Source organism: Callithrix jacchus, chromosome 20 (assembly GCF_049354715.1).
Source record: "Callithrix jacchus isolate 240 chromosome 20, calJac240_pri, whole genome shotgun sequence".
Lineage (NCBI taxonomy): Eukaryota > Metazoa > Chordata > Mammalia > Primates > Cebidae > Callithrix > Callithrix jacchus.
The window spans coordinates 46902218-46918636 of NC_133521.1; the positions used below are offsets into that span (position 1 = coordinate 46902218).

The following is a 16419-nucleotide window of genomic DNA, read 5'->3' on the forward strand; positions in this document are numbered from 1 at the left end:
GATATTCCTCAAGCCCTAACTGTGCCAGGGTTCTGCTTAGCTCTCATTCCTAGGTGCCTATATGGGGGGTTACCCACAAGCCTGACCAACATGGTGAACCCTCATCTCAACTAAAAATACAAAAATTAGCTGGGCGTTGGCGGCAGGAGCCTGTAATCCCAGCGACTCAGGAGGCCGAGGCAAAGGCTGCAGTGAGCCGAGATCACACCACTGCACTCCAGCCTGCATGACACAGTGAGACTCTGTCTCAAATAAATAAATAATAGGGCCAGGCGCAGTGGCTCACGCCTGTAATCCCAGCACTTTGGGAGGCCGAGGTGGGTGGATCATAAGGTCAGGAGTTTGAGACCAGCCTGACCAACATGGTGAAACCCCGTCTCTAAAAACGTGGCTTCAGTCCTGGCCACTGCGCTTACGCAGCCGCCCCAGAGCTGTAAGCAAGGGGTTCATGTCCTGCTGTCTCAGCCCTCGCAGCTCAGCTACTCTTCCAGCTCAGATTCCCCACTCAGCTATTAAGATGTCATCCTTTGCTCCATGCCCAGGAAACCGGAGGCGGCAGTAGGGGAAGGGAAGGAGGTGTAGAGAGGCTTATCTGTCGCCATCTCCATCGTCCTATCTGGGACCACACAGGCCACCCGCGCTCTGACCAAATAGGTCTGTGGTCCACCAAGCCATGTGGCAGGGACATGCGTGCTCTGTGCAAAACCAGCTTGTGGGCGGGTGCACATCACCTGTTCTCACCACTGTCCGTTCCATTGTCAAAATACACCGGGAGGGCTCAGGTGCCCTTTCCTGTCCTCCTTCCTCACACTCCTCCCCTTCCTCACAGTGGTGCGATCATGACCCATTACAGCCTCAAGCTCTTGGACTCACGTGACACTGACTATTCAGGCTCACGGGTGGGACAACAGGCGTGGACTACTGTAACAGGAAAGGGTCCCTCGCCCCCTGCAGGGTGTGTGATGAGGGTGCAGCTCACTTCTTCAGTGCCTTGCTGCTCAGCCCTCTAGGGGGGCATAGAGATGGGCAGGCTCTGGGCTCCGACCCCACACCAGTGTCTGGGGTGAATTTTTTTTTTTTTTTTTTGAGACAGAGTTTCGCTCTTGTTACTGAGGCTGGAGTGCAATGGCACAATTTCGGCTCACCGCAACCTCCGCCTCCTGGGTTCAGGTGATTCTCCTGCCTCAGCCTCCTGAATAGCTGGGACTACAGGCACACGCCACCATGCCCAGCTAATTTTTTGTATTTTTTTTTTTTTGAGACGGAGTTTCGCTCTTGTTACCCAGGCTGGAGTGCAATGACGCGATCTCGGCTCACCACAACCTCCATCTCCTGGGTTCAGGCAATGCTCCTGCCTCAGCCTCCCGAGTAGCTGGGATTACAGGCACGCGCCACCATGCCCAGCTAATTTTTTGTATTTTTAGTGGAGACGGGGTTTCACCATGTTGACCTGGATGGTCTCGATCTCTTGACCTCGTGATCCACCTGCCTCGGTCTCCCAAAGTGCTGGGATTATAGGCGTGAGCCACCGCGCCCGGCCTGGGTGGATGTTTGCAGCTCCTGAAGCACCAGTGGGCGTGTGTTACAGGGTGCATTTTCAGTCTGCCATCTGCAGGTGATTTGTGTTCATTCACTCAATTACACCCTCTACCTTGTGGCAAGGACAGATGCCTTTCTGAGTCTTAGGTTCCTGCCCTGGTGCACAGGAAGAATTGGATCACACGTGGGCTTGGAGAATGACTGCAGTTCTATCGAATGGAAGTAGCTCTCTGCCAGCAGGGGAGCCAGAAGGGAGCCAGAAGGTTTTCCCCTGGAGCTGGGCTGCTCCGTGGCTCTGGCTCTCCTCTGACTGCCCCAGCAGAACTCCACCTTGTCCCAAGGTTGCTTGGTGCCTGGGGTGCCTGTCACATGCTTGCCCCCCTCCCCCTCCTCTTGCTGACCAGGCCACTTGTGTCGTCTCTGCTGACGTGCTCCTCACAATGTCTGGCTGCCTGTATGTCTGTCTACTAGGGTCTCGGGTTTTCATAGGCCCAGGATGGGGGCATGGCAGGCCAGTGTGATCTTGGAAATTGCCGCATTTGGGCGGGAAAGCAGGAGAGCCTGTCCTCACCTAGGCCCATGGGGGTGGAGCCCACACCAGGGACCCGCCTTTCTTTACCCAGCCCTTTCCTGCCTCTCCCCCATCACAACCATGCCGGGCTTTTTGTATTTTCTGTAGAGACAGGATCCTGCTGTGTAGCCCAGGCTGGTCTCAAAGGTCCTTCTGCCTCGGCCCCCAGAGTGCTGGGATTGCCGGCGTGAGCCACTGCGCCTGCCTCCCTCGTGACCTCGTTCCTGACCTGTTGGTTATTTAGGAGGCAGAACTTAATTTTCAGGTTTTCCAATGTTCCAAATTCTCTCCTATTACTGATTTCTAATTTCATTCCACGGGGGCTGAAGAACATGCTTTGTGTCATTTCCATCTGTTTTAATTCACCAAGGTGTGATTTGTGGCCTAACAGAGGGTGTTTTTGGAGAACAATCCTGTGCACTTGGGAGGAATGTTTTTCTGTCGGCAGGTGGTCTGGAGGCGCAGCTGGGGTCAGTCAGTGTGGTTTTTCAGGCCTCTGTTTCCCAGTGCATCTTCTTCCTAGTCGTTCCATCCATTATGGGAAGTGAGGGTATTGAAGTCTCCACCTGTAGGGCTGCCGGCCCCACAGGGTTGTGGGGTGTCCCCTACTGCTGTGCTGAGGCACAGGATCTGAGAAATAAAGAGAAAGGACAATGAAGAACTTGAGAAGAGCAGCTTGGGGGGGCCACACCACCTATGAGAGGAGAGAGGCAAGGCCCCGAACGCCCAGAGCATATTAGGTACAAGCAGGGGAAGGGTCGTGAGGTCTTCATCTATAGGTGTAGTGATAGGGCATACATCATCACGTGAGCCACAAGCGAGGGGCCACCCCATTATCACCTAGTCAAGAGAAGCGGGCCGTGTGCAGTAGGGGGCCGTGCCATGCGCAGTAGTAGAGGGTCGTGTACAGAAAAGGGGTCCACCCCATTAGGTCACCGAGGCAAGTAGGTGGGCTGTGTGCAGCACTTCTTATCTGGGGGCTGGAGACTTCAAAGGGTTTCTAATGGAAGGATTCTGTAAGCCACGGCAGTGGGAGCTGACAGACGTGTGCTCTTCTCTAAGATATTTATGGGAGGATGATTTGAGCCAGCACAGAAGTGAGAAAAGACTGACAGGGTGGACAGCCACTGTGACTGGTCACACCAGAGGGTTCTTCTCCCTCGGTTACTTCCAGGATCTCAGGCCTGAGGCCGACTTTCCACAGGAACTGGATGCAGGTGCCACAGCTCCTCTATCAGGAGGGAAGGCTCTTGCTCCAAGCCTGCCATACAGCGTTTGCCCTTTCAGGCAGGGACGCCACCGCCGGGGTCTTTGGTTCTCGTCCTGGTCTGGCTGTTCTCCCATGTGCTGCTTCTGTTCTGTGACTGCTCTGGGCATTCCTCCTACTACAAACTACTATAAGCAGTAAGTACTAGTACTAAGTAGTAGTAAGCAGCACGTTATTATATGATTACATAGAAAGACTACATGGGACTAAGTATGATGACATATATAAACTAGATATAAGTAAGCAGTGAGTGAGACTTCAGGCACTAATTCCATAAACTAATATATGACTATATATAAAGGGTTATAGAAAGGAAATCGCTGAGTAATAACACTGTAAGATAGTCTTCAGGCACTAATGCCATAAACTAATATATGACTACGTATGAAGGGTTATACAAAGGAAATCGCTGAGTAATAACACTGTAAGATAGTCTTCAGGCACTAATGCCATAAACTAATATATGACTACGTATGAAGGGTTATACAAAGGAAATCGCTGAGTAATAACACTGTAAGATATTCTTCAGGCACTAATGCCATAAACTAATATATGACTACGTATGAAGGGTTATAGAAAGGAAATCGCTGAGTAATAACACTGTAAGATATTCTTCAGGCACTAATGCCATAAACTAATATATGACTACATATGAAGGGTTATAGAAAGGAAATCGCTGAGTAATAACACTGTAAGATATTCTTCAGGCACTAATGCCATAAACTAATATATGACTACGTATGAAGGGTTATAGAAAGGAAATCGCTGAGTAATAACACTGTAAGATATTCTTCAGGCACTAATGCCATAAACTAATATATGACTACGTATGAAGGGTTATAGAAAGGAAATCGCTGAGTAATAACACTGTAAGATATTCTTCAGGCACTAATGCCATAAACTAATATATGACTACGTATGAAGGGTTATAGAAAGGAAATCGCTGAGTAATAACACTGTAAGATATTCTTCAGGCACTAATGCCATAAACTAATATATGACTACGTATGAAGGGTTATAGAAAGGAAATCGCTGAGTAATAACACTGTAAGATAGTCTTCAGGCACTAATGCCATAAACTAATATATGACTATATATAAAGGGTTATAGAAAGGAAATCGCTGAGTAATAACACTGTAAGATAGTCTTCAGGCACTAATTTTGCGTTGGCTTTGCACGGCTCTCCTTCCTTGGTGCCCATGTGGGGGGTGACCCACAGCCACCATTGCTGTTGAACTGTCTAGTTGTCTTTATTTTTGTTTTTAATTGAGTCTGGGTTTTCAGTCTCTGCCTTTTAACTGGAAGGGTTAATCCACTTGCAGTTAAGGACTTGTGCCATTTTGCCGTGTGTGTGTGTTGGGTGACTTTCCTTTCTCGCCTCTTCCGTTACTGCCTTCTTGTGTTAAACAAATATTTTCTAGCATTCTATTTAAATTCCCTTGTTTCTTTTTACTACATTTCTGAGCTTTTTAAAAACAAAACAAAACAAGAGTCTCGCTGTGTCGTCCAGGCTGCAATGCAGCGGCATGATCTCAGCTCACTGCAGCCTCCGCCTCCCGGACGCAAGCAATCCTCCCACCTCAACCTCCTGAGTAGCTCAGACTATAGGTGCATGTCACCACACCTAATTTTTTTTGTAGAGACGGGCTTTTGCCATGTTGCCCAGGCTGGTTTCAAACCTTTGGGCTCAAGGGATCTGCCCGCCTCAGCCTCGCACAGGCTTGGGCTTCCGAGCCACCGTGCCTGGCCACATTTCATTATCTCAGTTGCACTATTTCAAGTTTGCTGGTTCTTGCTTCTACCGACTCAAATTCAATTACTTTACTTTTCAACTATAGAATTTCCAGTTAATTTTATTTTTGAATAATTTATCTCTATTTAGTGAGACAATTTTCATACTATCATTTTAGTTCTTTCAACATACTTTCCTTTAGTGCTTTGTACATAAGCTGACTTTAAGTCTTTTAGCTGAGTTTAGCGGATCATGCCTGTAATCCCAGCAATTGTTTGCATTTCAGTAGTGATGGGGTTTCACCATCTTGGCCAGGCTGGTCTTGAATGCCTAACCTTGCGTTGAGCCTGCCTCGGCCTGCCAATGTGCTGGGATGACAGGCTGAGCCACTGCTTTAAATTTGTCGCTTATTCCCCCTCTGCTTAATTTTGAGGGTCTTAACTGCAGGGTAAATGGCTCTAGCTGCTATTTTAACTTGGTCCTTTCTCTTCTTTTTTGAGACGCAGTTTCACTCTTCTCACCCAGGCTGGAGTGCAGTGGCGTGCTCTTGGCTCACTGCAACCTCCACCTGCCTCAGCCTCCCAAGTATCTGGGATTACAGGCACACGCCACAACGTTTGGCTAGTTTTGTATTTTAAGTAGAGATGAGCTTTCTCCGTGTTGGTCAGGCTGGTCTCAAACTCCCGACCTCAGGTGATCCACTCACCCCGGCCTCCCGAAGTGCTAGGATTACAGGTGTGAGGCACCGCGCCCAGCCCTTATCTTTTATTTCTCTCTCCTTTTTTTTTTTTTTTTTGAAGACAGAGTCTTGCTCTGTCACCTAGGCTGGAGGGCAGTGGTACCATCACAGCTCACTGAAGCTTCAGCCTCCCAGGCCCAGGAAATCCTCCCACCTCAGCCTCCTGAGTACCTGGGACCACAGACAAGCACTACCACGCCTGGTTTTTGTTTTTGAAGAGACGGGTTCTGTTTGTCCAGGCTGGACTTGAACTCCTGGGCTCAAGCATCCTCTTTCCTTGGCTTTCCAAAGTTTTGGGATTATAGGTGTGAAATACTACACCCAGCCTGATTTTTGGTTTTAGAGACAGGGTCTTACCGAGCTGCCCAGGCTGGAGGGCAGTGGCTATTCACAGGCTCACTCATGGTCTGCTATGGCCTTGAGCTCCTGGGCTCCAGTGATCTCCTGCCACAGCCTCCTGAGCTGGAACATAGGTCTGAGCCACATCTCCAGTTTTCCACTTTCAGAGGCAATTTCAGATGTGAGAGACATTCTGTGCCCAGCCACAGGGCCTCACCACCCCAGCTCTGGTGTGTGACTTCCACCCCGTCCTTGAGCTCTTGGCCGATACCGTGGCTGCCTTCTGGTCCCTCTAGTTTCAGTATTTCATTTTGCTTTTCAACAGGGGCAAGCTGGGCCCTGTTCTTTCTAATATCCTGTGGGGCTGTCTTCCCTGTCCCCCAACACGAAGGAGAAAAGCAGCTCCCTGGTGTGGGGGAGATAGAGGCCCCGCCCTGCTTGTCTCCATGTGCTGGGACCCTTCCTCTCCTGCCAGGCTCAGGCCCAGTTACCACTTGGAAGTGGAGACCTCTGGATGGAGACCTGTACTCCAGACGCAGCAAGGTCACCTGGGCAGGGCAGGCCCTCTCTCTGTGCCGGGGGCTTTTCATGAAATCCTTTCACCTCCTTCCGGGTTTTACAAAAGCCACCAGCTTCTCGTCTTTAACAGAAAAAGCCCCCAATTTTTTCCCTTTTTCCTTTGAAGCCTGAGATCCTACCCCTTGGCAAGGTGATGGCTTCCCTAAGAGAGACCCTGTGCCAGGGAGGGGCGCTGTGCCAGGAAGGGCGCTGGCCTCCCTGAAGCGCCCGGGGTCCGATCACTCACTCACCTGCTCTGTGCTTTGGGTTTTGTTGCTAAGTGCGGTCCTGACAGCATCTGGAAGTTAAGGAATCAGGAAGCCTGGAGTTACAGGGTATGGACCCTGTCACCAGTCAGGCGGTCAGAGCCTGGGCCCCAGGCAGGGACTGGGTGGCACTGGGGCACACTGATGTGGGTGAGTGGGCAGGGTTGCGCCATCTTCCTCCAGCTCCAGCCAGAGCCTCCCAAGGGCGGTCTGATGCCCACATGGGTGGCCCTGGGCAGCAGGGTCTCCAGGCTGGCATGAAGGCTCCTGCAGTCCTGGGCACTCTGATGTTAAGTCAGCATTTATTCACAGATCTTCTCTCTGAAGACGGCAGGCTTTGTCACTTGTCCCTTGTGGGAGCAGGCTCTATGGGAACTGCACCCCTGGCAGGTACCCAGGAGCTGACTCCAGCAGACCTGGGTGGGCGCCGTCACCGCTGTGGGCTGGTGCTGCAGAGCACTCCGTGTGATACAGGCTGACTCAGATTTTCCCTTTAAAGCAGGGTTTACAGGACGTTTCACTGGACCAAAGTTCTGTGGTTAAGAGGGGGTGGGGAGGGGTGGAAAGCCTGGCCAACATGGTGAAATGCCGTCTCTACTAAAAATATAAAACTAGCCAGGTATGGTGGTGGCTGCCTGTAATCCCAGCTACTTGCGAGGCTGAGGCAGGACTGCATGAACCCAGGAGGTGGAGACTGCAGTGAGCCAAGATGGCACCACTGCACTGCATCCAGCTTGGGGGACAGAGCAAGACTCCATCTCAAAAACAAAAAAACTCAAACCACAGCCAGTCCAAACACAGAAAAAATATACTGGAACCTTGTGGCCTTCTCCATAGCCCCACCCACAAGGTCATAAATGAGGTGGGAACACCCTGCCTTTGCCCAGGCTGAGCCCTGAAGGGAACTGGAAGGAATCCACAAAAGCCTTATGCACATATGGAAGACAGGAGTCAGAGGAAGAGGGCACAGCCTCATACCCACCCCCAACCCCACGCAGGGGCCTGGCCATGGAGGGAGCTCACAGGGGCCTTTCGGGGAACGAAGGCACTGCCCCCACCACCGGCTCTGCCTGGCACGGCTCAGGGACCCTCCCAGGTCAGGCTCCTCTGCAGGGGACACAGTGACCAGGACCCCCATTGCTTCTGATGCATGGGTAGGCTCTGCTCTTCTATGGGGTTTGTTTCTACAGCTGCTACTCCTTCCCCAGCCCCCCAGGTGGAGGGGAGACAGGGATCCAAAGGAAAAGGGTAAGGCACCTCTATTAACTCACCCTCTGCCACGCCAAGCATCAAGAGTCTCCTGGAGCCACAATTGCTGGAGGGCCCTGGCAGGCCTCCTCTGAGCCCGGACCCCACAGAGCACAGCACCATCTAAGTGGAGGCCTGGCCCAAGCTGCCTTCTGGCCAGGACGAGGGCTCTCAAAGCAGCGATTCCCTGGATTCCCTCGCCAGCTGCAGCTGCCAGGGAGCTGAGAGTGGTGCTACAAGCCAGCCAGCTGTGACTTGAATCACTAGCCACAAGGTCTGTTCAGGGCTGCAGTGCTCAGAGCTGTAGGGAGTGACGCTGTTTCTCTCCAACTTCTCACAGGCCTCGTGGAACAGATGGCCAAGGGCTGGCCTTCTTCTTTCCTGCACGGCCCTGCAGCAAGATAAAGGCTCCCCTGAGCCGGTCCCCCGGGAGAGCAGGACAAGTGCCTGCAACCAGCGGTGAGGAACAGGCTCCCGCCCCAAGGAGCCGCCTTCACCTTGAGGAGGCAGTAATCTTGTAGTGTTCCCACTCTGTGTGATGGCAGAGGAGGAGGGGAAAATATAATTTGTTTCAAAATTAAAAGCTAACAGTTTGAGAGGAAAAACGTTTTTTTAATTATTATTATTTTTTAAAGACAGGGTTTCACCTTGTTGATCAGGCTGGTCTTGAACTCCCGACCTCAGGTGATCCGCCTGCCTTGGCCTCCAAAGTGCTTGGATTACAGGTGTGAGCCACCACGCCCGGCTGAAAAAGGTTTTCTTGAGACAGGGCCTCCTACAGTGGCAGGATCTCGGCTCACTGCAGCCTCCACCTCCACCTCCCGGGTTCAAACGATTCTCCTGCCTCAGCCTCCCAAGTAGCTAAGACTACAGGCATGCACCACCAACCACCACACTGGCTAATTCTGGTATTTTTAGTAGAGATGGGATTTCACCATGTTGGGCGGGCTGGTCTCAAAGTGCTAGGTTTACAGGTGTGAGCCACTGCGCCTGTCTGGGGAGTGACAGTGTCTCAATCCCACACACAGCCCCTCTCCTGAGAGGGACACACTGGACAAAGAGCACTTTAATTAATTTATTTATTTCTTTACACATAACTGAAAGTGATGTTACAGTACATAAGTTATTTACAACTGTGCAGTAATGTGTTGCAAAATAAATTATCTAGAAGGCAGCAAAAGTACATTGTGAATGTATATAAAACTGTACAGCACTTACGGATACACTTTTTATATGATTATTGGCTCTGTAGTGTTTCAAGTTATGTTCTCAGAAAGAGAAACAAAATGCCCAAGATTAAAGGAAAAAATATACAAACCACGTGGATTTGACTCCATTAAAAACACTCCGGGGAGTCCTGGCTCTGTCCCTGTGCATAGGCAGGGGCACGGCCAGCACCTGCTCCGCACCAGGTCAAAAGCCCAGTCTCAGGCCGTCGCAACTCTGTGGCAACAGGACCATGGCTGGGATGGCACTCCGGCCCCTCCGACTTGCAGGTCACCGTCTGTGAGAGGTGGACACCTTATTTTTATTTAGTTGATCAGAATGGAACAAAAAGTTTTAAAAATGCACTCCGTTCAACTCCTGAAATGCCTCTGCAGTTGGCTGGAGAAAAGGGCCTGAAGGTCACCGTTTTCAGACAGAAGCTGCCATGTGTGCGGCCGGCATGGTATCCTTGTCCCGCCGGGGCCGGTGAGGCTCTGGGGGCTTTGCCCCTGCCACAGCAGCTGGTGGAGAAGAGACATGTTTCACCTCCCTGACGTCTGGACCAGTCTGGAAGGGATGGAGACGCTGTGGCCAAGTGCAGTCTCTCTCGGGGTCTCTCCCCGCCTGGGTGGACATGGCGCTCCCTCCTCCACCCCTGGGGCTCAGCAGCAGCCCTGGGCAGCAGTGCCGCCCTCGCCTGCGTCCTGCGGCCATCCTGCGGTGTCATGCCGGCAACAACACAAAGTCATCGTTGACGTCGACCATGGGCACGTAGAAGGAGGGCACCTCGTTCACGCACAGGGACTTGTGCCCGGCGGGGTCTAGCTCCTGCACCTTCAGCTGCCACTCCATCCTCTGCACGGCGTTCAGGGCCGCGGCCTCGTGCTGCTGCCGCATGAGGAGGCAGGTCTGCGGGACACACGGTGGGGAGAGGGAGGAGGAGTGAAGGGAGAGCCCCAGACTCTGCCTCCCCCAGCAGGGGCGTGAACCTACCCTGGGACGGGCCAGGCCCCAAGGAGCCCTTTGCCCATTGTGGTGCTGCTGTCAGGGGGCACATGCCCAGGACCAGCTGTACCTGCCCTGGCAACTAGTTATTACATATGTTGGTAGCGCCAGCTGTGCTGGGTGTCCATCGCCATTACTGCTGTCTGTGCCAACCCCGCCTGAGGTCCCTGCCCGCTGCTCTGGGTTGGCCTGGGGCTCACGTCCAGCAGCCACTACAGCCGATTACAATCAAACAGCTTTGTGCTTTCTACATTTGATAATTCTGTATGGCTAGTGATAGTGTGACTTGTATTTAGAGTAGAAACTATGCCATTTGAGAGTGCACATGAGGGGCCAGACTGGGGTAGGATGTATTTGGGAACTCATGGAGAAATTTAAGCGTGGCACAGGAAGTGCTGATATGCCACAGGAGACAGGGTCTCAAGGCTGGAGTGCAGTGGTGCACTCATGGTTCACTGCAGCCTTGTCCTCAACCTCTCGAGCAGCTGGGATTACAGGTGCTACCATGCCCAGTTAATTTGTGTATAGATAGATATGTACCACACTGCAAAACCCTAACAAGTTTTTCTCAACATATATTTCTCGGCTCACTGCAACCTTCGTCTCCCTGGTTCAAGTGATTCTCATGCATCAGTCTCCTAGAATTATAGGCACCCACCACCACACCTGGCTAACTAACTTTTCTGTTTTTAGTAGAGACAAGGTTTCATCATGTTGGCCAGGCTGGTCTCGAACTCCTGACCTCAGGTGATCCGCCTGCCTGGGCCTCCCAAAGTGCTGGGATTACAGGTGTGAGTCATGGCACCCGCCATATCCCTCAGTTTTAAATGACTGAAGTGAAATAGCTAGGTGAGGTAATAACAGCATTTTGAAATTTGATACTGTCACAGTTTACTTGATAAAAGTCTAATTAAAACTTCTCCTAATACTGCAGTGATACTGCCCCCAACCCCGCTTCCCATTATGTGAGAAGTTGCTTAATTTATGGTTCCGACATTAACGATTACAGTGAAGATCTTTTCATTAGGTTTGGTCATTTTCTCTCCTTTGTGGAATGCCTCTATATAAATTATTTTCTGTGCACCGTTTTTCTCACTGGTTTGTAAGAGTTCTTTTTACACTGACACTATAACCCTCTGTGCCCTGTTAATGTACTGAATGTACACAGTTTAAACTATATTTAATTCGTGAATGTATCTAAAGTACTACACAGACTTCCACTCTGGTCCCCCAGGCTGCAGGGCAATGGTGCGATCTCAGCTCACTGCAATCTCTGCCTCCTGCATTGAGGCAATTCTCCTGCCTCAGCCTCCCAAGTACCTGGGATTACAGACATGCGCCACCATGCCCAGCTAATTTTGTATTTTTAGTAGAGACGGGGTTTCACTGTGTTGGCCAGGCTGGTCTCAAACTCCTCACCTCAGGTCATACGCCCTCTTTGGCCTCCCAGTGCTGAGATTACAGGCGGGAGCCACTGTGCCCAGCCCAAAGTCCCATTTTAATGTAGTCAAACATTTATTTATCTTATAGGAAAGTCTTTCCTGTGTGTTTTTAGAGCCTTCAGTCAGTTTTCCTCACAGCTTTAGTTAGAAAGGGCCTAGGGAGGGTGTGGTGTGATGTGAGTGACTTCACGCACCATCATCTTGGGGCTGGTTACAGCTCAGACCTGAGCTCCTGCCTCAGCACAAGCCCCCAAGGGCCACACCTCACAAGGACTTGTGGCTCCCAACAGGTAGGGCTGCTGGTTCTCATCTGTGCCCACACTAGTACCTTCTGAGAGCTGCAGCATGACACGGGGTGCTTGGTTCAGGGACCTGAGAGGTGCTGAGCCTGATTCTGCAGGTAGCCGGGGCCGCCTGCTCCCAGGCCTGGTGGGCGACTGTGCAGCGTGACGCTTACTTTATAGTTCTGTAACTTGGCAAGTTGCCACTTTCCACTGCTGCTTAGTGGATCCTCTGGGTGTCCAGGTGAGCAGCCCTAGCGACTGGGACCGAGGGTGTGCTGCCCTTCCCAGCGCCTACCCCGCCTCTGCCCGCTGCCCTGGCCTGTATTTTCAGAGCAGCGGAGGGCGAACGCCGAGACTTTAGAGGGGGCCCACAGGGCAGTCTCAGGAGGTCTGACCATCAAGCCTAGGGCCCTGCTGAGCTGGTGACAGGAGCCGCTTCCTGCACAGCTGGACAGAAGGGAAGACTTGGAGGAGGCCACGTACAGGGGCAGGACCTCGCCTCCCTGCAAGCATGGGCCAGGTTAAGAGAATCTGAAATTGTCACTGGGCAGCAGCCTCCCTTGTCCCCAGGGGCACCTGGAGTGCCAGGCGGAGCTGTGGGGGAAGAAGTGCAGCACTGACCTTCATGCGGTCGTACTTGTCATCCACATCCTGGAGCCAGGAGATGAACTGGCGGGCGTTGAACCGGTCACGCACTGACTTGTTCTCGTCGCCCTGTGGAAACCAAACACGGGTTTCATCAGAAGACCCGGAGACCACTACGAGAAGCTGCACCAGCCTGGGCAATGCTACAGTGACCTTTCTCAAGGGAAAAACCAAAGGGTCAACCTCATTCCACCGCCCACGTGTTTCATTACCTTCAAGGCATGGTGGCTGGAGAACAATCTCTCCAGAATGGAGGCATGACCCTGCCCCATCTCCCCAAACAGCTTCCCTAAAATGTATGTGAAGGCAGCTGGGCCTTTGTTCCCTAGGCACCGGGAGGTTGCAGGCCCCGCCTCTGAGCTGGTCCCCAACCCTGCCCCATGGGACAGGCAGGGCTCAGCCCGCATGTAATCCACTCTACACAAAAAAAATCTCATCATCCAATCATTCAATGTATATTCAATACATTAAGAAAGTCTACTGGGCGAGACTTTCTAGGTATATCACTGTCCCTGTGTCCTGGTGAGGGACAGACACGGACAAAATGTCTGGGCTCCCTCCCCTTTTTCAGTGGGCTCAGTAACACAGCAGAGGGTTCACGGTGGCCTTGATGACACCATCTGCTTCTCAGAACATGTAGAGCACTGACATAAACACACCCAGAAACAAACTCCACAAAGGGGCCAAGGACAGAGTAACAATCACAGGGAAAGGACGGTCTCTTCCATAAACAGTGCTGGGGACAATGGACATCCACACAGAGAAGCGTGTAACTAGACCCCATCTCTCACCATATACAAACAAAACCAAAATGGATTAAAGTCTCAAATCTAAGACCTCAAACCATGATACTACTACAAGAAAACATTGGGGAAAATCTCTAGGACACTGGTCTGGGCAAAAAGTTGAGCAATACCACACAAGCACAGCAACCACAGCAAACATGGACAACTGGGATCACATCAAGTTGAAAAGCTTGTGCACAACAAAGGGCACAGTGAGAGGGGAAACATCTGCAAGCCACTCATCTGACACAGGATTCACAACCGGAACCGGAACCTGTGAGGCACGTAAGCCACTCTAGACGAAAAAATCTAATCATCCGATCAAAAAACGGGCAAAAGATTTGAATTGACATTTCTCAAAGAAGACACACAAATGGCAAACAGGCATCTGAAAAGGAGCTCAGCATCACTGCTCATCAGAGAAATGCAAATAAAAACTACAGTGAGCTATCATGTCACTCAGTTAAAATGGCCTTTATCCAAAAGACAGGCAATTGCAAGTGCTGGCGACGATGTGGAGAAAAGGCACCCTGGTACCCGGCTGGTGGGAATGTAAATTGATACAGCCACTATGGAGAACGGGTTTGGTGGTTCCTCAAAATATTAGAAATTGGGCTACCATAGCATCCAGCAATCCCACTGCTGGGGATAGCCCCAGAAGCAGCAGTGAGCTGAGACCACCACTGCACTCGGCTTCAGTGACAGAGCAAGCAATACTCAGTGTATCTACGAGTGATCTGCACTCCCATGTTCGATGCAGCTCCGTTTACAGTAGAGAAGACATGGAAGCAACTTGGTGGCCCCTCAACAGATGAATGGATAAAGAAAATGTGGTACATACACAATGGAGTACTATTCAGTGACAAAAAAGGAGAGCCTGTCGTTTTCAAAAACATGGACGGAACTGGAGGTCATCATGTTAAGTAAAATAAGCCAGGCACAGAAAGACAAATACCACATGCTCTCACTTGACAAATGAAGTCATGGACAGAGAGAGGAGGAGGAGGAGGAGGGTTACCAGAGGCTGGGCAGGGGACTGAGAGCTGGGCAGGGAGGAAGAAATGGTCAAGGGGGTACTGAAAGGAAGGTGAGTAAAACCTGTTTGATGGCACCAGGGTGACTGTAGCAACAGCAACTAAATTGCGTATTTTAACTGGATTGTTTGACTCAAAGGATAAATGCTCGAGGGGACAGACACCCCATTCCCCGTGAGAACTGAAGAGGGGAAGCGTGCTTCCTTGGAAGGTTTGTGTGAGAAGCCTGAGCTGGTTCTGCTCGTTTCTGCTCTCCACCAAGCTCAGTCTGCACAGTGCTGTCCTGACCGCTGGTCCATCACGGCCTTCAGCGGGTACGAGAACCCACACTTTTCAGCATCCAGTCCCCAAAGCATCGTTTGGTACAACTCATGTTTTCCTTAAAGAAAATCTGTCACTGTGTAGAATGTTTAAACAAGGGACGTTGATAAAATACATCCCCAAAGAAAGGAAGCTCTTTAATGCACTAAGAGGTATTTTCAAGTGAACGTTGCGGAGAGCCTGCCTGTGACCACACAGCAAAACCTGGTGCTGCTCGGAGTGCCCAGGGCTAGGTGGCATCACAGGAGGGGCACACGTTATGAGTCTTGTTGCAAGGTCTGGACACCAAGGCGGGCATGTGTTCTAGGAGCATCCCCTATGGAGGATGTGGGGCCTGGAACCCTGGGACCCCATGACCTGAGTGCAGGGCCTCCAGAGGGGAGGAAGGGGCTGATCCAGGGCAGGCAATGGGGGAGCCAGGGGTCCACGGGGCCCACACGGACAGATCAGTGGTGGCTGGAGAACAATTTCTAAGGCAGGAGGCCCCGGCACATGGGTCACTTGCAGGCACACAGGAAGAGCTGCCCAGGGGAGAGCACAGGGCCCTGGCCGTCCACGTCCTGTGTCCCAGTGGATAGAACAGGTCAAAGGCAGGGGAGGGGCAGGAGTGGGTGGAGCCCCACAGCGGATGGGCCAGACAGTGTGACTGTGGTTCTAGGACCCTAGGTCAGGTCCATCCTGGCTGAGAAAAGCTGCGCGCATCCAGGTGTGGGTGTCCCCGCAGGACAGCCCCTGGGGTGCCTGAGAGCTGCAGGGGGAGCCCAGCAGTTTAAAAGGAAATAAGGCCAGCCCTGAAAGCTGCTGAGGTAGAGGCAGCTGCTCCAACTGCATGGACAAGGGTTTCAGAGGTCTAAGGAGCACGCAGGGACTGAGCTGCTGAGGCCCAGGGCCTTGCCCGTGAGGACAGCTGTCCACTCTCGGCTCCAGCCTTCTTGGCTCCTTTCTGAGGCTCGCCCAAGGCTAGAGGTACGCAAAGGACTCTGCAGCCCCTGCAAGGCACCGGGGCACAGGGGCACAGGGGCACCTGGGAAGCTCCTGGTCAAAGTACAGAATCTGTAAAGGGGAGGGGTGGCAGGGCGGGGGGGTGTTCGGATGAATGCGACCTGCAGACGGCCCTACCTGGCTCTCCAGGGGCATGTTGTAGACCTCTGAGTCCAGCAGCATCGTGCAGGCGCTGAATGGCACTGCCTGGTTGGCGATGGTCCTGGCTGCCCGGCAGTGAACCCGCAGAATCTCCTGCTCACAGGACACGATCAGCTTCTCCTGGAGGAGAGGAACCAGGTGAGCTGGGACACAACCACGCCCTGGGCCCCTGCACCGTGGACACCCTGGCCGTGGCCACCCCTGCCCATGTCGGCGCCCCAGGTCCCACTGTCCCCACAAGACAGACAGCCCCAGGCCCCTGCACCGTGGCCGCCTCTGCGCATGTTGGCGCCCC

The 16419-nt window shown here is 52.1% G+C and overlaps 1 protein-coding gene across 15 annotated transcripts in view; it reads right to left on the reverse strand.

Annotated features, from left to right (window-relative positions):
• Positions 1-2454: 2454 nt before the first annotated feature.
• ANKRD11 (ankyrin repeat domain 11) overlaps positions 2455-16419 on the reverse strand; it is a 232043-nt gene continuing 218078 nt past the window's right edge. For 14 of the 15 annotated variants that reach the window (XM_078358000.1, XM_078358005.1, XM_054248547.2 and 11 more), the window contains 3 exons: positions 16101-16244; positions 12818-12910; positions 9321-10374 (listed from right to left, as the gene is read on the reverse strand). In XM_078358000.1, coding sequence (XP_078214126.1) covers positions 10189-10374; positions 12818-12910; positions 16101-16244 — 423 coding nt within the window. In that variant the 3' untranslated portion in view covers positions 9321-10188. Of the gene's footprint in view, positions 2741-9320; positions 10375-12817; positions 12911-16100; positions 16245-16419 lie in introns of those variants that run through there. The other variant, XM_035281784.3, reaches the window with a different exon arrangement.